General features: G+C 42.8%; 3 protein-coding genes across 11 annotated transcripts; 1 reads left to right on the top strand and 2 right to left on the bottom strand.

The window, feature by feature from the left end:
• Positions 1-641: 641 nt before the first annotated feature.
• Positions 642-2570, bottom strand: LOC129598141 (uncharacterized). Its single transcript, XM_055495906.1, has one exon. It carries the CDS (start codon positions 2568-2570, stop codon positions 984-986), a length of 1587 nt encoding a protein of 528 aa, XP_055351881.1. The 3' UTR covers positions 642-983.
• Positions 2571-4233: 1663 nt separating this feature from the next.
• On the top strand, positions 4234-10974 carry LOC129598127 (BTB/POZ domain-containing protein 2-like). 3 transcript variants are annotated; one of them, XM_055495886.1, is made up of 8 exons: positions 4234-4508; positions 5186-5394; positions 5686-5805; positions 7434-7590; positions 7724-7901; positions 7972-8107; positions 8476-8657; positions 9289-9518. In XM_055495886.1, exons 1-8 carry the CDS (start codon positions 4476-4478, stop codon positions 9375-9377), a joined length of 1104 nt encoding a protein of 367 aa, XP_055351861.1. In that variant the 5' UTR covers positions 4234-4475; the 3' UTR covers positions 9378-9518. The 3 variants fall into 3 exon arrangements, with proteins under 3 accessions (XP_055351861.1, XP_055351863.1, XP_055351862.1); XM_055495888.1 differs by lacking the exons at positions 4234-4508; positions 5186-5394; positions 5686-5805; positions 7434-7590 and adding exons at positions 10095-10206; positions 10398-10511; positions 10620-10974 and having other exon boundaries at positions 7762-7901; positions 9289-9763; XM_055495887.1 differs by lacking the exons at positions 4234-4508; positions 5186-5394; positions 5686-5805; positions 7434-7590 and adding exons at positions 10092-10206; positions 10398-10511; positions 10620-10971 and having other exon boundaries at positions 7762-7901; positions 9289-9763.
• A 72-nt stretch (positions 10975-11046) lies between these two features.
• On the bottom strand, positions 11047-23862 carry LOC129598125 (papilin-like). Of its 7 annotated transcripts, XM_055495875.1 has the most exons (14): positions 22509-23862; positions 22234-22304; positions 21369-22127; positions 20072-20101; positions 19730-19942; positions 19511-19646; positions 18026-18761; positions 17461-17689; positions 17110-17388; positions 14594-14758; positions 13893-14078; positions 13403-13549; positions 12063-12335; positions 11047-11477 (listed from the first exon to the last, which is right to left on the bottom strand). In XM_055495875.1, the coding sequence occupies exons 3-14, from the start codon at positions 21649-21651 to the stop codon at positions 11272-11274; spliced, it is 2883 nt and encodes a 960-aa protein (XP_055351850.1). In that variant the 5' UTR covers positions 21652-22127; positions 22234-22304; positions 22509-23862; the 3' UTR covers positions 11047-11271. The 7 variants fall into 7 exon arrangements, with proteins under 7 accessions (XP_055351850.1, XP_055351855.1, XP_055351854.1 ...); XM_055495880.1 differs by lacking the exon at positions 21369-22127 and having other exon boundaries at positions 22509-23860; XM_055495879.1 differs by lacking the exon at positions 21369-22127 and having other exon boundaries at positions 22234-23860.
• Between the last annotated feature and the right edge of the window lie 25 nt (positions 23863-23887).

The following is a 23887-nucleotide window of genomic DNA, read 5'->3' as shown; positions in this document are numbered from 1 at the left end:
TTTAATTAATTTTAAACCTTTTCAAATTTTTTTTATTTCAATGCCGAACACAAAAAATCGAATTATTCGAAGCGCACAGAGAACCGAATTACCTACCTAATGTTTCCAGTTGCATTTCAAACTGGCTGACCAGAGGTAATAATTCCGCGACAGATAAGAGGGAAAGACGCGGGGACAAGCTGTTCAGCCCATCGAGGATCTCTTGCGCGGCCCGGTTGAAATTGCAGACGATGGTCGTTATGGCGATAAAGCTGACAGTGACGATGGCGGAGTTCATGGCCAACATCACCGCATACCACGCCTCCATCAGCACCTTGGGTAGCGTGACATAAGCGTACCGCACCGTGGTGGCAGTGTAGATATTGGCCACGACGGGCCGGACGGCCAGCATCAGCATGACGGCCAGCAGGACGCCGGTCGGACCCAACGCCAGCAGCAGCCTCCGCCCGCCGTGACGGCCACGTGGAACGGTGGAGGGGAGATCGCTACCGGCATTAAAGTGTAATATCCGGTACAGTGACCGCTGCTTCCCATAAAAGTAAAGAAACACCAGCAAATGCGCCAAAGCGATTGTCGTGGTCATCTCGGAGAAGGTCGTGGTAACGACAAATAAGACAGGATTACTTTATTCACCTGTGGTACAACATCTTAATCAATAATTAAAAAACATCAGTTTTTACAACATAAAAACTTCATTAAACTTTTCCGCTCCTTCCATTGTGCCCAAAACTGAGGCCGCATTTCCTCGTTGAATCTCCAGCGACAATCTTTGACGTAAATATTCATGGGAACGTTTTTCTCCTGTATGCTGCTCCAATCGTCTGCCCAGTTCTTTGATAATGGCGATAGCAGCCGGTCCCCAAGGGCCCATTGTTTCAAACGCTATCGGAGCAAAAATATACCTGCCGGCCAAGTATGCATACAGCCCCGTCTTCTTTTCCTCCGCTTCCAACGCAGCTGCGCCTGCGTTAGCCGCTGTAGCTTTAACGTGGGAAGGCGCGACGGTGTCCACACAAGTGACATCCCATGCAAGACACATCCCTCTCTGCCAAGCAAAGGTTGTGCAGCCATCGGGGGCGTCGATCCGAAGTATGTGACGTGCCGCGAGGCTCCAACTTAGCTGGGATCCCAGCTGAAACGAAAGAACGGCATACGATACTGTTCAGAGCGCCATGTCGTGGGTGTCTACCAGCAGAGAATGCACAGGACAGGCCGTGGTGGCCGTATTTATCGACATGCTTATGGCATTTTAAACAATCGTGTGGTTCGCATATCGCGACTCCCAAACGCAGGCCCACTGAGATTTTGAGAGTGTCGTCGTCCAAGAGATTGCCGATATGAGCCGAGGGCAATGCGTTCAACCAGATGCCGGCTTCTGGTTTTGACTGGGCAAGAAGGCGGGCTCTATTAACTTCATCGTTGCGGTAAACTTCCAGCAGCGTAGACAAGGATACGTTACACAGTGGCAAATCCCATACTTTCTGCTGCTTGCGGAAGTTGGCTTCGGGCAGATCAGGTAGACAAGCGTTCTTCTTCCACAGGTCCTGGGCATCTGTAAGATCAACAGCCGCATGGCCAGGAAGCATTAAAGACATCAAATCGGTAACGGAGTGAATCGAAGCCAGAAAGGCTGGGAGTGCTAATTCCTCCGACCGACGTATGCCAATACCGCCTCGACAAACGGGAAGAGTAGCCTGTCGCCAACAAGGGTAATCGTCGTGGGTAGTTTTGACGTTACACAAAGACTGGAAACAAAACCGCAACTTTTCATCAATTTCATAAAGTTTCTGGGGATACCTCCATGCGTTGCAACATCTCAGCATGTAGATTACTTTTGGCGCGCCAAGACAGTGTTTCAGGAGGTACAAGGCATGATGACGTGGCAGGAGTTGCAGTCGTTCGCACACTGTGGTTAGCGTTGCAGCTTTTTCAGTGAGTGCTGGACCGATAGCGTCATCAAGTACGGGAGCTCCGAGCAGTGTGAAAGTGGAGTCTGATAAGACGCGAAGTTGAGGGTGTCTAACAATGAAGTCTGCAATCACTTCTTGTTGAGCGCTTTCCGATCCTCCACATACGAAAAGTTCACACTTAGCGATGTTAATTTCTAGCCCAATGGAATTTGCTTGTGCTACAATCCGCTCAAAATTGTCCAACACGCTAGCAGGCGAACCGCCTAAAGTCCCGTCATCCAGAAACCAGGCATTCAGCTCAGTGGTTAAAGTAATGACTAACATGTGGAGGACAAGGCAGAATAATAAAGGCCCCAAAGGATCTCCCTGCTGCACACCCGATTCAGAAGATAAAATGTATTCTTCTAGGAACAGGGACGAATGATATCCGTATACTGACTGAAGGAATGCACTGTATTCCGGGAAGTATGTGTGGGCAATATTCAGCACAGCTTCTCTGGACACGGTGACAGGATTATACTTGAGTCGCGCACAGGCACTTGGATAGTCCGCGGTACCGTTGACGAAAAAGTCTATCCAATCGACAGCGAGAATCAGTACATGCGCACTGACCAGTGCCGCACTGAGTACGATACGACGAGCGGGAGCGAAAAAGGTCATGACGGCTACGCGGCCGACCGACCAGATAATTTAACAGCTACAAATTATACAAGAGAAGCGGCGCGCGACAGTCCTGTATCTGGAACTGGTACCGCTCGTCGCGAAAATTATATTTACAGAGAGGTGCGAAGGAAACCTGCCCGGAAAACTGTACGGTACGCCTGCTCCCGCGCCCAGCCGGGATCCTGGTGGCCCAACCTTGTGGGTGCCACCGCGGATGGTTTATGGCAGCCGCTATAATGCGCTTTCCGGTAAAGATTTACAACTTTTACGGCTGCACGGTGTTTGATGCGCTATGTGACTGGGATTCAAACAAGTATCGTAGAATGCACAGTTGGTCGGCAAATGGCTATTCGATGTTTTATTTTGAGTAAATCCAGTGTTTGTGACTAGCGAAAATATCGCTATCTTTCATTAACTATTCATGTTGTCTTTTGCGAGGGAGTCTTATTAAATACATTTTAACCGGTTTTGGAAACTTTTTGTTCGTTATACTGTTTACATGATCTGCAACAGTCGTAAGAGCAACAAAGAAAGTTTGATACTAACATTTTACATGAAGGAATACGGTGGGCTAAATAGTAAGTTAAGGTTACGAGACTTTGAAATACACACAAGTGACACAACTAATCGCACAATTATGTTTGAAAGTATTTGTTTCTTACCATTAGTTAAAATGCATTGCGAAGGCATCGAACTGATTTTCTGCTACTGTACAGAAGTCTTGTTAAGAACTTCATATCGAAAACATTTACTGGGTTTTTCGCACATTTTTTAGTAAGTACTGCTAGTATGTACTGGTACTATGTCAGTAAGTTAACAATTTGCGAACCATGGTGTAACATAAACTTAAACGACGATGCAGTACGCACAAACGTTATGTAAGCGCTCCAAAAGTCCATCATAAAATTCCAGTGCTAGCCGGAAACTGGTAATGGTAATGGTTCATTTGATAGCAGTTGAATCGCCGCTGCTTGATCACTGCTTGACGGCGGTGGGAGGATGCGCTTGACGGTGGGAGGATGCGCTTGTACTGCATACTTATTTGGCAGACGATTTGCTTTAGAGTTTAGACATACGAGTATACTTCAAGTAAATCCCGCAAACTGTAGAAACAGGGCTACAGTAATAAAGTCATAATTTCATTGTTGCAAATAAACCGTCAGGTATTCAACACCTGATAAGTCTGCGTCATCTCCGTTGGTTTCACTTGTACATCCTTGTTCTTACAGAACGTGGGCGAAATATCAATAACCTGTTGACGGTTCCAGTTTGTAAGATAATTATGAGTACGTCCAACGCACATGTACATTACCGCAGCGATTCATAATTTCAGTAAACAATTACCCTTTTTTATACTAACTGCAATGGATGAATTCTTTTTAGCAAAAAAAATTATTCTGTATATAATTACCGGTATGCAGCGTATTTACAGTACATTGAAATGTTGTTTATTTATTGCCAGCTATTTAAATATGTAAGCTAACTATCGAGATAAAATATTCAAAAAATTTAGCACGAGGTGCAGAAAGCCAGCGAAAATTATTTGTCATGTTTAAATAGGCAACTGCATCTCCTGGAAGTTAAGAAAATTACCGCATCCTGCGCTACTGACAATTTAATGTACCGTAGTTTTTGCACTCGTATCTGTAGTACTTATTAGCCGTCATCGTCATTTTGAAATTTCGAATCCGCACCGCTACGCACCACTCCGCAGTTGCACGGCTAAAACGTTTAATAGCCTGAGAGTATTGTACTTACAGTATTTCGAATTCTAGAAATTGATATCCAGCGCTATTACTACTGCCGTCAGCGCAGTAAATTCAAAGGGTTTATAATCGTTTATTGTTGTTCAGTATATTAATTTTTTGTTGAGGGTTCATTCACATTGATATCGATACGACCATGGATGGGCCTGATTCACCCGAATCTTATGAGGTATGATGACAACATGTATCATAAATCGGCTAATCTGCGAAGGCCATTTCAATTTTAGTCGTGCTGATAATAAGGTGCACAGATCGGAAGAACCTAGAAGTGCTCGCACACCTGCGTGCTGCTAGGCAGTGTATAATTCATCATTGCAATTTGCAGTTATCGAAGCATTCGGGAATTTTGTTTGTTTTTTAAATTTTGTTTTGACTATAATATTATAAGTAAGATGGAGTACAGGAATGCTATCCAATGCCGGAAGCCATAAAGAAGACTTAGTATCTACCAGTTTTCAAGGAATTTATCATATTAATTATTAATCATTAATGACGATTGTGTCTGTTGAGTGGTCACGGAGCAGATATACGCGTGCTTTTGAAACTTTAAACTCGGTCAAATTTTTTCTCGATGTTGAAGCTAGGTGTGCGCACTGCGCAGCTTGCATTTTGTAATACACTTGTAGTTCTTGATAACAGGACAAATCTGGGCTTTTTATTATTTTTGTTGAATAGTTCTCACACGAAAAAGCGTGGGAAAACCGTTTTCTCCTTACGCGTGAAGTGAAATTAAGTCGTCGTCGGGATTTTACACTGCGCGCTGATTTTTGAATCGGGAGTGACCTTTTGCAGTACTTATACAGTTTTATTCCGTTATTAAATCCTTCGAATGCTGATTTTGTCCAGACAACCCCCGAGAACGAGGTCCCATCCCCTAAAAGCCAGCCGTCATGCAGTGAAGAGCACCACGACGAACCAGTGGAAGATAACTGGATAAAGAAGGCAACATGTGTGGCGGACCGATTGGCGTACGCCGTAGAGACCGGTGTACTGGCGGATGTCGTGTTCCTTGTCGGGCTCACCGAGGAGAGTGCCGAAAAAATTCCTGCCCACAGGCAAGTTCCTATATTAATAAAGAAATCAGTTTCAGAGTAAAAAAATTGAAGTAATTTTTCACTGTGCAGAATAAATGGCAATGAGTATTTACATTAAAAATACCGTAAACGCTTATAATTAAAACTACGACTGTACCTCGTTTCATTTTCATTTACTTGCCTCGTACCTACAAATTTACTGCCCAATAATTTTTCTTAATTTTGCTGATGTTATTTTACTTGTGCGTAGTTCAATATTGTTTACTTTTGGGCTTCTAACCGCATATTTATTGATAAAATGGCGTTGTCCAGATGCATCCTGTCATTCGGGAGCAACGTCTTCAAGGATCTTCTGACCCAGTCTAACAACCAGCAGGATATTCCATTGCGGGTAGACGATCTCGATCCGCAGGCCTTCCGAAACGTACTGCGGTATGTTCAGTAATTTTTGACATATTATACAATAGAGGCATATCAGTTCAGTACCGTATTCCATACTTTACGTAATTACAGGTTTCATTACGCACTTTTGAAACCTCTGCGTTTTGTTGGGGTGAAAGTTTTTCCTGTTTTTTTTTCTAGCTAGGAAGGTTGTCGTTTTAAATTGTACCATCACGGTGCCTACTGTACGTCTGTGAAGAGACAGATTGATATCCAATTGCTAATGCATTCGGATTTTCCTTGCGTCGGCGAAATTTTCCCGTAAAGCTTTCAACGTTGTACAGTATATCTGTAAAGTGCATTTTCTGGCTACTGGAGAGTTTATTTCGTTAACAGTTTATTTATTAATAATTATTAACTTTCTGTATATTTGAAAAACTGCGGCAGCAGTGAGCATTGCACTTTATTCGAGCATTTTTCAAGCAAATTGTTATGTAGAAAGGTCAAAATTAATAATAACAATGAACAGTAACCAACTAACCATAGATGATGAAAGCTCAGTTCTTGGACACGCTCGTGTTATAACATTGCTGTCGAGGTTTCAGGTTTCGCTGCGTAGGCTGCGTAGCTATCGCAACAAAAATCAAATGAGCCCGTGCGATGCGATCGAATCGTTTGTCGACCCACTGCTCGGTTCCTTAGCAATAAAACCGGCGATAACCGCGACGCTCGGTAATTGCGGCCTAAACTTACCTAAACAGGATCAGCTTAAAACTGGCCGTTAGTAGAGGCGCACGATAGACAAAACGGTTCATTTGGCAAAAGAGAAGAAATTAAGAATTCTTTCGGTCGGGCGCACTGCCAACTGGCTCTTAGTTTTAGCGCCGTTAAAGCTGCATCGCACGAAACGATAAAAAACCCAGCCTGAAACAACTGGAGAGCTGAATCATAAAACGTAACGGAGTCTTACCGTAAGACTCTTACGAACAGGCGTCCTGCTGTTTTTCTTGTTTGGTTGTCCGCTGTTGCAACAAAGGTCAAAGCGTCGTAAATCGTCAGCTTCACTTATGTTATAAGTGCATTTTATTGACTGTGTATCGAGGTTATCGCTGGCGTCCAACTACAGTACTCAACCAGTCATTGCTTTCCATATGAAGGTTGAAGCACGATGACTGGTTGCCATATTATTAAGGCCGATGCTGTGTGCACGGGAAAACACGAGTGTTGGCCGGTGCGTACACGGAGTTCGGACGCGGGTGTTGACTGTGTGTGCGGCTTTTTTAAAAATTTTTTATGATTTTCGCATTTTGATCGTAACATTTATAGTTTCCCAGGTTTTATTCAACCACAATAGGACTTCCGTACTGCCGTTAATTTTCTCCACATCCGGCAAACAAGCAGTAGTCAGCAAACTATTCTCCGATTGAAAGCTTTATTGAGAATATCGATAATCATTTTTATTGGAAATCGTGTAGGGTTACTGGATAGAGTGTGACAGACTGTCCGATTATTTCCGTATTTTTGTGAACACCCAAGGGTTGTGCCGCGATCTCCGCTTATTGTACTGCTGGATAAAATACAAGCTTAACTGCAAACAACAATCTGTTTAAGCGATTACCAGCAATTATTTTAGAAGGATTTGTGCAAAAAGTAATTATTTTGTTATAATTATTCTGTAGATATCTGTACACGGACAAAGTGAGCGTGAACGGGGAGACAGTGATCGGGACGATGTATGCCGCAAAAAAGTACGATCTGCCGCTGCTGCAAGCCGAATGCGACGCCTACCTGAAGAACAACGTTACCGCAGAAAACTGTCTCCGCTGGCTCACGCAGGTGAGAACAACTGTGGTCATCACAATACTTTTTACAATTACTCGTATTAAAAGGTTACCAGTTAAATGTAGAGAGACGATCAGAATTTTTTATAGTACAACAAGATTTATTAATAAAGAGATTGATGTTATAGTTTCAGTCTTACGGTGATGTCGATTTGGCCATGACCTATGCCAAAGACATTGACCGTTATGCCGCCGCCGTTCTGCGCTCGCCGCTGTTTCTGGATCTGGAGCACGATCTGTTGTGCATGTTGTTGGCGCGTGACACCCTTGCGGCGCCGGAAAAGATATCTTCGCTGCGGTGGAACGGTAAATACTCGAACGCCGACTGGGCACGCGAAAGATCTGTAATCTGCAGTAAATATGATTTTCTCTGCAGCTGGGGACAAGAGCAGTGTATGCGCCAGAATCTGGAGCTCACGGGCGAGAATATGCGGGCAGTACTGCAAGAGGCAGTTTACCTGGTGCGCTATCCGCTGCTCTCGTTGCAGGATCTGGCGTTGGGCCCGGCAAAGGTATGCGCAGTCTGCAGGAAAAGGTCACCGTCAATTATTATGCAAAAATTAGTACTATAAAAATTCCAAATGTGTTGCGTAATTAAAAATTTGTTATTGTCATTGAAATACGTATAAAAGATTCGGTTTATAATATTTGTGATTCGGTTTATAATATTTTATAAAGGTCAGCTTTATTTATTAGACATAAATTATTATTCTGAGAATAATAATTTTCTCTTTTATTATTTAAAATCAAAGTGCTGTCATCTATATATTTATGTAAAGCTTAAGAAAATGTGTATACGATAAAGGTCAACGTTATTAAATTTTTATCAGTGCAAATCCTGTGCTATGATAACTGACATTTGGTTTTGATTGATTATTAGGCCGGTTGGCTATCCAGCGACGAGATCAACCAGCTCGTGCAGCATCATTTCGGCCATTCCAGTCTGCCGGAACGCTTTATCACCACGCCTCGTGTTGGCATCAGTATCGCGGGACGGGTGCGACGGTTCGGTGGTGAAAAGGTGTCTCGTTGTACTTTTCCAACCAAACCGGATTTTGTCGGGTAAGAGCACGACAACATACGTATTTATCCACAATCGTGTGCCATCCAACTAGCTAATTTTCCGTTAATAAGTACTGTAATCCTTTATTAAATTTTCCAAGCATAATTCTGTTTATTATGTGGCCATTCCATTATTTTTATATCACTTAATATTACAGCAATAGATGGTCGCACATTCAGTATTTTACGCGACGTCAAAATATACGGTAGAAGCTCGAAAACAGATTTCTGTTAGAATGACTCAATATTTTTTATACTAGGAAAGCGCACCGCTGTTTGCTTGCGCTAAAAGACCGAAGCGAAGCGGGAAACCAAGTTTAACAAACTGTTTTAAAAATACATTTGTTGTATACTTAAAAAATATTTTATCTTTTTTGTTTATTATTTTTTGTTGTGTTCTTCCATTTTTTATTTAAATTTGTTAATGCGTGACCGACATGACTGACGTGACCGACAAAATTCCTGTTTTTTTGAACATAGAGGAACTACGCTTCGCTTCGGTCGATAATGTAGGTATTATTTAATATATTTTAGTATTTATTATATTTGTTTATTATATTATAGTTTCTGATTTTAATATTAGCTGAGTTTTTAGTAAAGTGCTTTGATGGATTCTGAATAAATTCTACAGATTCAGTGTTCCACGCGACGCCCGTGTACAACTCGTGGCGGTCGGTTACTACGGTTCAGGAATGGATACACCTTACCACGGGGCGCTGACCTTTAAGCTCTTCAAACAAACGGAGCAAATTGCTCCCCCACCGCCCACCAATGTATCGCAGCCCATTCCACCGGGTCGCTTTTGGGGCCCCGGGCGCAGCAGACGTCATCGGGATCGTGGTCGGGATGATGAAGAACGTGGCGGACGAGATGGGGATGGTCGCGGCGACCATTGGGAACGAGGCGGTGCTCGGTTAGACCAGCAGCCACCGTCACCGCCGACGCGGAATGAATCACCAAAAATCATCGTGAAGACGGTGTATGAACAAACATTTCGGCTGGAGGGAATGGGCAGTCGGACGGAACCGGTGATCATCCGGCTGCAGTTAGCCGAACCGGTGTACATCGAGCCGGATGCCAATTACGTCCTATTCGCGAAATTATCGGTAATCTGTTGTACAAAAGCGTTTATTTATATAGCAATAATTTTGTTCCGATATTTTTCCCTGTATTTATATTTTTATTTATAAAGCAATATGTATTTATAAACACCGATGTTCGAAATTTTGAAATTTATCGGTGACCTTTTATTATGAACAAAGTGCGGCATATGGAAAACTTATATACCAAAATGTCATCTTAGAATTTTTGGTTCATCTGCTCGTATCACGCGATTGAGTAAACCGTATCTGCATATGCCGTGTTTTGTGCTTTTCTCCCGGACCGTTTCTGAAATGATGTAAGGAAAAACCGGTTTGACTGTGTGTAATATAGCAGGCGCAAGGTTTAACCAATTGCTGGTTTGGCGAAAAAAGCTTCCATTGTGCCGACGCCGCTGGCACTGTCAATCTGCGATCGGTGACCTTTTGGACAGCTAAAAATCCCGAGGGTAAGCCAGTGCAATATACTGGGTGGTGCCCAAGCCATGATGCTAATGTTTTTCGTTGATGCTGTGCGCAATCGATTCACAAATTTAATTTCTATGGTTATTTATGAATAAATATTTTACGGTTTGTTTTTCGGTAGTATAGTTTCTTCGAGTTGTTTTATGGACATAGTTTGTGGTTGTGTGTTGTTTAGGCAGCCAAGAGACGAACGGAACAAATGTGTTTGGAGGACAGTTTCCGGAATTATATTTCCAGAATTGTGAGATGGGCGGTGGGGATGCCCGAGCGACCCTGATGGCCAATGCCGGTAATTATCCAATGAAATGAATTCTACTGTGTAGGTCATGTATTTAGCGCAGAAAACACACACATATTTTTGGTATTTATTATTATTTCTTTAACCGTTTACTTGCAGTTTGAACTTCAGCGAGGTGAACAAGAAAATTGACTTTGAATTAACTTATCTCAGCATGTACTTAAGCAAAATTAATAAAGCATACATAATCTGGATTATTATGGTTAAGGTTATTGTTCTCAACAGTCTTGTTTGTAAAGTGTCCGTTGCGTGAATTTTGTTGCGCTGTTTGGAGTGCCTGAATTGTTGATATTTCTTTGTCTAAGTAATATCTGATGTTCAAAACTACGTCTTGGTTTAAGTATTTTATTGTAAGATTAACGCTGTCATCGCTGTGTTTAAGGCCTGTTACTCGTATTATGGACTTAGCAGTTAGAGAAAATTAAACCGAATATTGAATGTATCACAAAATATCTTTGCTATTTTTTAATAACTTGTTAATATTACAACCATCATTACATTTTTTCTTATCCATGAACGTTTAGGAAGTTGCGCCGCAGCCTCGCACGTATTTACCGATACTCAAGTAAAACAAGATTGCAAACTCAGCACGCACCAAACGACGAAGCACTGTAACTAGGAAGGAGATGCGCAAAATTATTCGTGGTGAAAGAAATCATACGGGGACCGTCCACGTAAACGTCATGAGAGGGTTGGTCAGTCAATGCACAGATCAAATCAGACACCGTCAGAGGGTAGCCAATCTAGGAAATTAAATTATGGAGATGTTTTTCGTCGGCCGCAGGGAGCGCTTCCGTCTGCGCCGGTAGTCGTTGGGCAGCATTTGGCCGGCTTCCGTGCAGGATTTGCAGCAGAATTTGGCGTAATATTCACTAGTAGTGCACAGCTTCGCAACGACGATCAATCTGCAGTTGGCGTAGTACTCGTTGTCCGTGCATTCCTGCGTCATTGAAGCGCCTGCGCGAGTTTAAAGCAGTTTATTGTTGCAAAACTTCGTGAAAAATAGAATTTAATTTTTGGCATACCTGGCGTATATTTTTCTCTGATAGTTTATCGGTATTTTTTGTCAACAGCAGCATTAATAAAACATATAAGTTTACTTTTTTTATTATAATTTTTGGTCAGAATCTTACACGCCGTTCGATCTGTACTACGTTTATACGCGAACATAACGATATACTGATACGGTCAACTTCTGCATGACGCGCGCGGCGGAAACCCAGTGAAATTATTAAGCTGCGATAACCGAATTGTACCAGAAAAATGATTGAAAACGCCCATAAAAATATCAAAAACAAACTCATCCAAACAGCATGTGCTAACCTTCAATAAAATGGCGGGTGGTAATAAAATCTGATAATAATATTCAGTAATAAGTAATAATAAAATTAAAGGTGAAACAAACAACACAAAAAAAGAAACAATAAAAAAAGGAAAATTACTTGAGGGAAAGCAACTGAATAAAAATACTGTTAACACCCAGTAAACAGAAAACATGATTAATTGGAAAATTGTCAGGAGCGAGGGATTTCGCCGGTGTACCTGTTATGAAGACGCGGAGGGAATCTGAGCTGCTGCTCTGCTCGTTGCTGGCCTGGCACTGGTACACGCCGGCGTCTGAGGCACGGGCGCGTTTAATGAGGAGCGTCCCGTTGGTGAAGACCTGCGAACGGTCGCCGTCGGAGATGATCTCGTGGGCGTTCAGGTACCAACGGACACGAGGTTGGGGATAGCCGCTGGCCCGACACTCTAGCCGCAGCTGCGAGCCGGAAGCGAATTTGGACGACGAGGCGATGATCTGCGCTTTGATCTCCTCTAAAATGACGATCAACAATAATATTATCACAATTACAGTTCTGTTAATTTTATTTTTATTCTTGTAAACGTAGGAATAATAGTACATTATAACGTCCATTCAAAAACTATGAACTGGAACAATATTCATTAGTTAATACTAATAACAGCATCAGAATAAACCATCATAACCAGTAAACAGTGTATTATTTTGATTAAGTACTTCTGGTACTGTAACATTCTATTTACAGTATAAAGAGTTTGCTGGTTATTGCGTACACAGTGGTACACCCCATATCTGTAGAAAAAGGACTTAAAATTCATAACAATGATGATGAATAAAATGGAATAGCAATTATCAATTCTACTGCTGTGAAGTGTATCGGTCGTTCATCAATCAACGAGACAAATGGAATTCCGAATCTCTACCGTGCACCCTGAGGACGACGTTTTTGATGGCCGGTGCGTGCACCCCGTTGTCGGCGGTGCAGACGTACACGCTCTGATCGGCGTAATGAACCATTTCAGGATGGCCCGATCACCGACACGGGTGCTGACCATCGTGCCCGACCCGTCAATCGTCAGTACAGCTGCAGCACAACCATTCACAATCAAGCATTTCCGGGTAACCAAATCGCAAATAATTAACTCATACCGGAATTATGATTGAAATTAACTTAAATTAATAACGTTTTCCGAAAAATAAAAAGATCTATAGAAGGGTGACTCACGTCCACCCTCCACGGGGGATTCCGGCTCGTAGGGTGGCGGGGTGGGTTCGGGATAATGACCGATGGGTGGTTGTTCTTCTAATACATGGTATATATTTTTTGAAAGTATTCGACATTTATAATTGTGGCAAATGAAGTACTAATTTGCAAAAGGTCATTAATTTAAATACTTTTTATGGCTTGGTGTGTTTTGCTGGGCTCCCTTAGTTATTTTTTTTTTATTTGCGTGTATTATTGTTTATTCCGGCTCTGTGCAATATTCACTAGGCAAACTGCTTAGAAACAAATTAGTTCTAATGTAATTAATTGATCTTGTTTTTGTATAAATTCAAAACTTTTTTCCCAAAAATGCCGTACCGCGTTCAACGGGCGTCATGCAAGTCGTACCGCAGCCATTATTACAGCACTTCTGCTGGCCATGACACTCGTTATCCGTACCGCATGCTCGATCGCACGAGCCCGGCGGGATATCCTCCAGGGACGGACAGGTGCCGGCTTTCTCCACTGCAAACAAGACAACCAACCACTTATTAAATACCCATCAAATAATTCTATAATCTGGAAATAATCCTGTTCACAAATGTACGTCACGCAGATATTACTGAAATAGTTTTACCATATCAATTTTACTCAAATACATCACAAGTATTTCGCATTGTAAATTTTTTTTCTCAAATACTACACAAATATTTGGCGAATAAATTTTACTTAAATATTAGACAAATAAAAATTTTACTCAGATATTATGCAAATATATAAATGAATGTGCAAATACATTAAGCATATACTTAAGAATAAATCTACCGTACTCGTGCGAAAACCTTCGCAGATGAATTTTACGGCGTACATCGTGATGTGCAGGTGCCGACGAATTCCCCATTAGGCAGGGTCTGGACAGTGCAGGCGGCATACGCCGGGCACTGCATGTCGCGGCAGGGCTCCACGCAGCGACAGGTGGGGCAGGAGCTGGGGTCGTTCTCGTAGCCGTACGGGCACTGGATGTCGCAGGTACGCGCCGGACATCCCACGCCGACTGCAACGTACGGTACAGATTTTGCTACAACTTCTAGCGAAACGCTTTTGAATTATCACCCGACAAACCCGGAATAATACTATTATCCCTCTTTTTTTCCAGTTACGGTACAGGCTGAAGTCAGTTAAACCCAACATTCGATGAGGTGCATCGTAGTACAACGGCAACGTCATGACCATATGGATGCTTTCAGCAACTTTGTACACTATCGCTATCAGTCAGATAGCATGCAAGTAGGACAAATTTTTTCATAGTTCTTGTGATGGTCCAACAGAGACAGCAATGGTTGAATTACACAAATATGGCATTTAATTATACTCTTCCTATGCTTAATTTACAACAGCATTCTTTTCGTTCGGAAGAAGCTGTCTGCGGTCATATCACATATATATTTTCACATCCTAACCACTCACTGCTATTTCAGCCTCTTCTGATTCTGCTTCGGAGCGAAAGGAAGCTCTTCAATATTTGTTTTCCCGAACACGGCAAATTTATTTGATAAGGTTGACACTTACATTGTGCGCAGAAGCCTTCGCACTGTTCCAGTGTGTGGAAATGATTCTGGTTACCGCCGCATCCCGTGTATGTGAAGGACAGGCATTTGCCTTGGGAAATGTCGTAGTAATAACGCGCCTGTCGCTCGTCGCACGCTCCCGCATCCGCCGGCATACTGCAGATGGCTGTTGATGTTCAACACAAAGAACATGAACAAATAAACAACAGATAGTGACAAATAATACTGCGCTTCCCTGAATGGCGACTGCATATTTACAATCTGATGAAATCGCTCATAATAATTATTGGCAATGGCAGACCAAGAACTAAGTGTTTTAGCCAGTTGGCCTATTTACTGCACCGCTCAAGCGGAGAAGTTCTGTTGGTTGATCTAGTGCAATGGCAACATAGGAGCAGACTTTTAAGGTTGAGAAAGTACGCGGCATACCTATGACATTATCAGAGTCAAAAATAAATTACTGTAATAAAAGAGAAACTTCTTTGGCATTACAAGCTACAGAGTACAGAATCAACTGGAAATTGTACGTTGCCTAACCCGGTCTAAAGGCAGTTAGTTGCGGTTGCCTTGAGAGCTGGCGAGTCGAGCGACTTGTGCTCGGCATACCGCAGCTGGGGCTAAAGTGCCCACTGCCCATTAACAGCGTACGTACATTTACCGTATGTTAATAAAGAGAAGGCGTGTTCTTCGCTGTGTGTCCAATGGCCATCGTCAAATGCGTACACAAGATGGCGGCATGGAGCTTGCTGTGATGCAGCGTGTTGGCTGAATCTGCAGTCTGACTGAACAGCCTGCAGATTCATGCTTTCAGTTTTTTGAAAAAAACTTTTTTCAAGCCAACGTTCACTTGAGTTTGTTGGTTCAAAAAACTCAAAGAACTTTATCCCCTTTTCCTTTTCCTTCCAACCCAGCTATATTTTGCCCATCAGTTGCGTGCGAGTTCGCATTTCGAAAATTATTTCGGGATAAGTTACTGTAGAAGATAAGCTTACTTTTAAAGAAGGAAAGCGTGTCCTGAAAACGTCCAGCCTGTGACAGTGTGACTGCCCTGCTTAACCTCAGACGTGCTACTCTTAACATTCGTCGCTGGACTTCTACTTCTACCCCTCCATCCCGACTAGGCGATTTCGCTACTGTGCAACTGCAGGGGCAGTTGCATTAAGGAACAGTGAAACCAGAACAAATGAAGGTATGTTGGACCACTAAGTCTATTGATTTTACAGCCTAAATTTACGACCAAATAACTAAAATGTATACCAATAACTTTTTATTGTAAGTTCAAAGTAAATTAGTCTGGTATTTTGTATTATAAAATTATAATCGAATTATTAAAAATTAGATGAGGTTTATTGAATTTTATGCTGCAATACATATTTATAGTTAATATTAGTTATCATCTTAATTTTGTCGAAATTCATGCAAGTCTTTAAAACAAAATGTGAGATTTCAAAGCGCGCAAACATATTAATTATATGAAACATTTGTTTTTGCAGATGCGAGTTCGCAGAAAAATTTGAAAGTCAATTAAACGGAAATTTTCTGATCAAAAGCAACGGATGCGAAATTGCTGCGCATGTTTGGCAAAGTCTTTGTTGGCGCTATGAAATTAAAGGTATCCAGCTTTACTCTGATTCCATCCCGTAAATAAAATCTGTCAACTGAGGCTCTGATCGATTCGGTTTAAATTTTATATTTTTAGCTTGTGTCCGCACTGCTGACTTCGCGACGATAGGACACTGAGGTACAACCACCAGAGCCTTGAGCTAGTGGAAGAACCGCGAAATCGCGCGCTGCCGAACACAGCCGACTACCGGAAACGACCGCCAAAATAAAAGCAGGAAAGATACCGGTAGTTTTGTTGATAAAAATGCCTTTTTTATTACTGCATGTTGTTTAGTTGTATTTGGATTCATTTTTATAAGTTCTATAGTTATATTACTTGTATATGACGCGGTTGTCTTTAACTGACTGGTGAAGTTAGTAATTGATTCTTGGTTTTTTAGTAATTTTGCACTTGTTACGACTTCGTATCAGTTGCTTCCGCTGTCACCTAATAATTAACATTTTAGGCGAAATTAATAAAATTTAATATTTCAAGCTGGGTGCATAACTGATAAAAGTGAATCCGCTACTTCCGATCCATTTACGAGTGTGACTTGCTCCCCAAATGAGCTGCGGCTGATTCCCATAGCATACTTCTTTCATCGAAAAAGACTCTCTTTTGACTCGACTGACCAGTATCGGTAAACCGTAGAACGAGTCGCTAGGTGCTCGAAATCTGTATCCCTTTGTGCTCGTAACACGATCGCCCAATCATAGAGCTCCACTCTCCATCCAGAAATTTTTCAATATACAGTCGCTCCTCTTTGGCTCGACTGCGGTTCTAAAGTTCAGTACCTGACGATCCTTTAGGGATCGTTTGAAATTAGTCCTTAGGATCGGGTAATGGTAAGTTTGTTCAGAGTCGAACAAAACGCAATTACACTTAGTGCAGCAGATACAATTCCCGTTTCTTACCGAGATAGGGATTCTGTCTGGGCGCGGTGGGATAGGTCTGCGCGGGATATTCCGGCGGAATGGTGTGGACGTTCTCGTCGACGGACGGCGGAGTGGGCGGGGAAATGACGTGGGCGCAGATCTTCTGGCACTCTTCCGCCGACGGGAAGCGGTTGGCGTTGCCCTGGCAGCCGCCGTACTCGAAGGGCAGGCAGGCGCGCTTGTACTTGTCGAAGTAATACGAGTACACGTTCAGCAGGCCGCGACATGGACCCACCACCTTCGGTAACTTGCATTTATCTAAGCAAAAAGCAACAGTCCAGTACGTAAAATTACCGCTAATGCATATAGAGCGCACTGTAACCTCCTTACCTTGAGCTTTGCCGCAGTGGAAGAGGCAGTGCAGCTGTGTCTCGAAATTGTTCTTATTCCCGCCACATCCGGAGAAGAAGAATCGCTTGCATACCCCATCCGTGCTGTCGTAATGCCAGCGCGGCAGACTGGGCTCACATGTTCCGGGATCACTGGGTAGGAAGCAGTGCGCCACGGCGGGATTCGCGGGGGGCGGGGCTTCCGTTGAATACTCGCGGTAGGGCAGGTACTGTGTTTAATGAAGTTCGCGTCGGCCTACTATGCATGTGCCGCCATTTCACTTTACCGCCAAGCGGTTTTAGTATTTTTAGCATAATCGCATTAGTCTAAAACCTTGGTGTATCGGGAAATAAGGAAAAGACGCTCGATCTCAAGTTATAAACGATTCCTGAATTCCAATAAAGTATTACCAAATTCACTGCGTACTAGTATGTAGTATGCTGTATGCTCATAAGCTTCTTGCTGACCATAAGCCGCAAATTAAAGGGCTTAAGAGTCCAAAATTAGCGCTACATTAAAGCCATTTAGCCGCTGTAACTGACCATGTAGCTGTTAATAAACTTACCGGATTATCGTAGCTGCTTTTGGCTGTCGTGGCAATAAATTCCCCTGTAGTTGCATGTAAGGGAATTACAGCCTTCGTCGTTGAAGTTGTGGCATTCACATCATATTTCGCAGTCGTAAATTTTGTCGATACTCTAGTACTCCTCGAAGAGTTCCTTGAAACAGTGACCGTCTCGTTTACGTGAACGGAAATATGTTTATTGCTTTGTAAAGTATCAGTAACAAGCAATTCCGAGGTTGTGCTGCTCATATTGGCTTTTAAAGAAGCTTCTGTGGTCGTCGAAATAGAACTGGTGGGAGAATAGCGTTGCACTGTGTGTTCATCGCCCGGCTCTGGCCAATCACATCTGTACGCGTTCTGCAATTTGACCACATCCAGGTGGGTTAAAGTCCGGCGCTGGCCCATGCGTGGTGCGTGCCGCTTGGGCAGCATGGTCGGGTGTGCAGAGGACAGCGCGAAATCCAGGGGTCCGTAGTGCATGATCGACTCGATATCGTATTTGGTCCCGTGGACAGACATGTTAGGTAAGATCTCAAAACTGTGCTGCATTTTCGGGGCGATGTGTGCGGTGAAGATCTCAATGTGATCGTCCCTGTCTGGACGGTTCTGCTCGTGGAACATACCCAGAGCGTGGAGGATTTCGTGTAGAATAATTCCCATTGAGCTTAAGCAATCAGCGCTCAGTTGCACTCTGGTAACAAATCCCGGTACCCTTCCGACGTCTGCTCGACATATCCTGTGTATTTACCGTAGCGTTAAATTGATAGATGACCAACCAGTAATGTACAGTTGTACACTGTAAGGGCACTGAAAGGACATTTATAACTTATCGAGCCGTTCGTAAAGGATAATTACATGTAGTTGAGTACCCTTAGACCTTAGTGGATTTCATAATAGGTGGTAACGCTATGAAAACGGGTAGAATGTGCTACCGCTTATATAAAGTCCACTTTAAATACGCAGTTTGTATATTTTCTAACACTTTTTTTTGTAAACAATAAAATTCTGACACTGCTGCCGACCGGCAATTAGTGTGAGTGGTGTTCAGTGTATCTGAAACCTATTATGGGTCTTTCTGAAGCTTCTAGATCTATAGTGTACAAAAACAACAGTCCTGCGGCGAACCGCCTGCTATGAGTAGTTGTTGCTGCTGTACTGCATGTTTGTACCGCTGTCGTTTGCGGTGTTCACTCCTCCGTCCGTTTTGCTACTTTGACCTCGGTCTTTTGCATATGCTTGTAGACTTGCAGTACGTATAAAACTAATGCTATTTGTTAGAAAGATTTTTATGTTGTATACGTAATTTCGTCAATAAGTAAAAGGGTCCGGGCAGCAATGATTAAGAAATCAGCCATCAAGCGACCGAAGGCACAGCAAGCTTCCGGTATACAGGCTACAGTTATTTACTTTAATATATTGGCATCATGATGGAACATTTGCGGTTTTATCTTTATCCGATGCAGCACCGTTTCTTTAATGCCTTACCCTTCTCTCCCGGGCATGAATGCAATATACGCCGATTCATTTGCAGTGTTCGCACGATATTTAAACGTTATACAATGCGAGGTTCGGCTTTCTATAAAACGCAACGCTTGCTGTATCCGACGCCGCTCATTTTCACCTAGGAGATACACCGTACACGAAAGTCCGCTTGTGGAAAAAACATCACATGATCCCAAGAAATTCAACGAAACTGCAACTTACCAAAGCTACGTATTTCAAATGGTATGTTCTTCCCGTTATTTGGCCAGTAGTTATGCTCCAAAAGCAGACCGGTTCTTTTGATTGCGGCGTGTTGACTGTGTTGCCCATCAACATCGTCACTATCCCCAATAATGTCGTCGGGATAAAACTTGCTGCCGTTTCTCTGCAGTTCTGCAGTCTCCAAAATCCTCTCGTCGAACAAGTTTCTCCAGTCTTCGAGAGATTAGAAATAAAGCTCAGTCAAGTACTCAAGATTCTAGAGGCATCCCTCTCAACGTTGTTTGAATTTTGCAATTTTAGTGATTTTACTGAAACTTTAGGCAGCTAAATAGAGAAATTTACCTGTAGGCACCGAGACGTTACTTCCATGCGCTATCGGAAGGAGAATAGAAAACCATAATACTGTAAGGAACATCACTGAAGAATTACTACGAACGTCTTAAAAACACATGAAGGATGTACGGCACGTACGCTATGGCTTGCGCACTGTTATCGTGGAGCCTTTACAAACAACACCAGGTTTGATGATACATTCTGCGCACTCCTTTAATCGCGCATCAAATGATTGACGAGCTGATAATTTTCTTAGCGCATTAAAAATGCTGTCGGTTCACTTTGGCGAGCGTTTAGCCGAAAAAATGCTGCATTAGTTCCGCTGTGGATTGCTATCTCCTTGTACGCTTGTACAGAGATCGCAAATGTCAAGTGTGAACTACAGAGTACTGGTTCGTGTTAAAATAAGGCATGCAGAGCGGGTACATTTACGTCAAATGTTCGGTATCGATTCTAAACTTTATTCTGTTCTACTCTGCAGTCTGTACAGATACTCACAAAAATCACTCCAAGCGCTACTGTACAGCTCTAAGCACATGTAAGCATATTATGATCATGGCTTACCACCGCCGCTTACAGCGACTGGAAAAAGCTGAAAAGAATTTCCCGCAGTATCTGTATTATTCAGTATTGCTCCGAGTGTGTTCTTGTGCAAGCCGGTCCGGATGATGATACGTAAAGGTACAGGTGATGTATAATATTGAGCGCGCTGTTAGCGTTTAACACGATGACCACTGGACTACGTTTCGCCGTTACCCATTACAGTAATTTACCCGAGTAAAACAACTTGCAAAAAAACATTAGCTAAACGTTAGTAGACGGCTAAAATTGACACACATCCGTTCACCTAGCGGTAGTTACACGTTAAACTACTTAACGTTTTTCCTACAAGCTGTTTTACTCGGGTTACACTTTTCGCTGTACGAGGACGAGCTTAGTACATGTGATAGACAAAAAAACTAGCGAGAGAATCTGATAACCATTTGCGTGCTGTGCAACACTGTCAGCCACCTTAGGCTGGCGGTAGCAGCGCGCCGTCACGCAGCCGTTAGGTGAACACGGCCTGCTATTTACTGTAACGCACACACGTACTAAAATTTAAATGCGAGTTTTGTTTTGGTTTTATAACTTTGTTTATAATTGGTTCTCCGCAAAATTTCCAGTAACCAGTGACCGACATTAATTAACCAAGCCCTTGATAATAATGTTATAAAATTACCATCTAAATATAAAGATTCAGCTGGCGAGATGTACTACGATGAGAATATCACCGACGTACGGCTACCTGCCAGTTTGTTTTCTGCACCTGCGATGGAGATTTCTTGCGCGAGTATCAGCGTTGTTTCGGGCCTACCGTTGAGTAAGAATTGTGTGGAGGAACCTGCCAGCGACGTGCCTTTACCAGCAGCGTACGATGATCGTATGGCCTTGGCGCTGAAGGCTTGTAGAACGGGGAACCTGTCACAGTACGCTGCAGCGAAAGAAGGACAGATAGAAGAGATTATGGCGCTCACAATCTCTAAAGCAGAAGGTTTTCTTCCATCGGTTGCAGCTGACAAAGTGGCTGCAGATTGGCACCATAATTTCATGAGCGCTCATCCCCAGAAAAAGAGAAAACTTAAAAATTCTCGTCTGCGCGCCGAAGCAGGGCTTATTGCGACGGACAGTAAAGTAATCGCAGCGCTCGAGCAACGGGAAGCAGAAAAACTGCTGCAGAAAAATATGCGAAAAAGAAACACTCGTAGCGGACTTAGCGAAGTGACAAATACTCCGACTAAAATTAAAAAATCTTTCAGAATGGGTAAAAAGTGAGTCCTCTGAAATTTCACATGTGGTTCTACAAAGTCAAAGTTTTACTGTAAAGAAATAAAGTGTGCGGTATTACTGGGGTGATTATTTGTATTAAATGTGATGTGTTTACCAGCACTGCCAAACCTGGGTGGTTGCCCGTGTTGCACGGGCCGGGCATGGTTATCAGATTCTCTCGCTAGTTTTTTTGTCTATCACATGTACTAAGCTCGTCCTCGTATTGTATCATGCTCATCATCCGGACCGGCTTGTACTTCTAAAAATCCTTGCATTAGTGAATAAATATACGCCTATTAAACAACCTTGTGCGAAGTACTGTTATTCTAACACGCATCAGCTAGTTTCCATTAGCTGTCTTTTACCTGCGCCAAATGCATTTCCGTACTGACCATACGCTCTCCTTTATCCTCCAACGAGTACGCTCACACTCTTTCTGAAGAATTACAGATGATCGTTGAGCGATAAGTTAAAACTTGCATCTTAACAACTGGAAAAAGCTTAGACACATATGCTCTTAATTTGCCAGACCCGTGACTGAAGAAGGTTAACAAGTTTCAAAATATCGCTATACTGAAAACCAAATAGTGCACAGCGCTGACAACGCCCTGACACGCTGAACCAAGTTTTAACTAGGTACAATGCTCAATCCATTATCCGTCTTCCTCATCCGCTTGTGCAGTTTTACGGGCAAATGCCGGTAATTCGCGACATCTTCTCCCGCTGCAGGTCTTGTAGGCCGTCGGTGACCAGTGGCCACGCTCCAGTTGAAAGTTCCTCCCGCGACGAGGATGCGGATCAGTCGACTGCGCTGCACGTATCTGTAGCATATCTTAACTTAACTTAACTTTAATGTTGTTCTAGGCGACAAATTAGTCACACAGATTGTTAGTAAGTTTGCTCACAAAATAATAGGGCAGCAACAGAGAGAATATAAATCAGCAAAGTGGAGATTGGGCATAAGTCGTAATAGCTATAAATGTTGATAAAAACACATGGTTCTGTAATATGACAAGCGGGCAATTACATATGTTTTAAAGAAGGAGTAAAACGGCGGTTGGAAGTTAAGTAATCAGAAAAGATCTGAATTATTATTAGCATGTTAGAAATGACGAGTAAGAGGCTGGAGATGCGGAATGGTTGAATCTAATGGTTGTTGGCTTCGAGGTGTTGCTGAATGGCATCGGATACGTGGCGTTCCCATTGCAGTGTATCGTAAGGTACGTTGAAGTTGGCGTTCGGTGTTATGTTATGTTATCTATTAGCTATTACAGTATCTGCAATGGAGCATCTCCGGTTAGAGCTTTCCAAAGTCGCCAAAGGATCTGCTGGTCTATCAGCGTTTCGGAAGTGCCGCATCCAACCCATCCCAGAATATTAAAGCGGATGAATGTTGTCTAAGCGGTTCACCATGTGTGAGTACCTGTTCTTGCCATGAGTGTAGCATCGGGAAGCTGCCCCTTCTATTTCTAAACTTGATTTCAGTTTTGTTTCTTCTTCCGGTCGTACGGGACGACGTTCTAATAAATTAGGCCTGCGATCTGGACGCACAGTAAACTGGTGTTTCTCGATTCTGGTAATCGTAATCTTAGCTGCTTCGTGACCTCGCATCCTTTTCCAACCTGAGCAGTCGTTTGCTCTTGAAGCGCTGTATAAACAATTCCAGTTCAGATGCTTTAAGAGCACCGTTTCAATGTACAGAAGAAACCGTCGCAAAGCGGCAATTGCGCGCTAGCGATGTTGATCTTCCTGAAAGTCCTGAATAGAGCTTCTTCCCCATGACCCCCACATGTTCGCCAAGCAATTTCGCGGCTACTGCGTTAGATCTCGGCATGCAGCAGTGAGCTCCAGTTCATTGTTATCAAATTTCCTGTCTTCACTCACACACTATACAGTACTAATACGGGCACATTTTCCGGGTAAATTCAGTGTGTTATGATTTTTTGTAGGAACGTAGATACTACCTTACAGATATTTCATACGTCTTAAAAACTTGAAAAAACAATTTCATCTACAAAG

Source organism: Paramacrobiotus metropolitanus, unplaced genomic scaffold (genome assembly GCF_019649055.1).
Source record: "Paramacrobiotus metropolitanus isolate TYO unplaced genomic scaffold, Prichtersi_v1.0 Parri_scaffold0000115, whole genome shotgun sequence".
Lineage (NCBI taxonomy): Eukaryota > Metazoa > Tardigrada > Eutardigrada > Parachela > Macrobiotidae > Paramacrobiotus > Paramacrobiotus metropolitanus.
The sequence above is the reverse complement of the archived record's forward strand: the minus strand, read 5'-3'. Positions and strand labels throughout refer to the sequence as shown.

Excerpts from the sequence above, each read along its gene's own strand:
- LOC129598141 (XM_055495906.1), bottom strand. The coding sequence starts at position 2,570 with ATGACCTTTTTCGCTCCCGCTCGTCGTATCGTACTCAGTGCGGCACTG.
- LOC129598127 (XM_055495886.1), top strand. The coding sequence starts at position 4,476 with ATGGATGGGCCTGATTCACCCGAATCTTATGAG. Across the intron at positions 5,806-7,433 it reads GCCTTCCGAAACGTACTGCG|ATATCTGTACACGGACAAAG; the intron begins GTATGTTCAGTA and ends ATTATTCTGTAG. Across the intron at positions 8,108-8,475 it reads TGGCGTTGGGCCCGGCAAAG|GCCGGTTGGCTATCCAGCGA; the intron begins GTATGCGCAGTC and ends ATTGATTATTAG.
- LOC129598125 (XM_055495875.1), bottom strand. The coding sequence starts at position 21,651 with ATGAAATTATGGTGCCAATCTGCAGCCACTTTGTCAGCTGCAACCGAT. Across the intron at positions 14,759-17,109 it reads CAGACAGAATCCCTATCTCG|CCATCTGCAGTATGCCGGCG; the intron begins GTAAGAAACGGG and ends GAACATCAACAG. Across the intron at positions 13,550-13,892 it reads CGGCACCTGCACATCACGAT|TGGAGAAAGCCGGCACCTGT; the intron begins GTACGCCGTAAA and ends TCTTGTTTGCAG.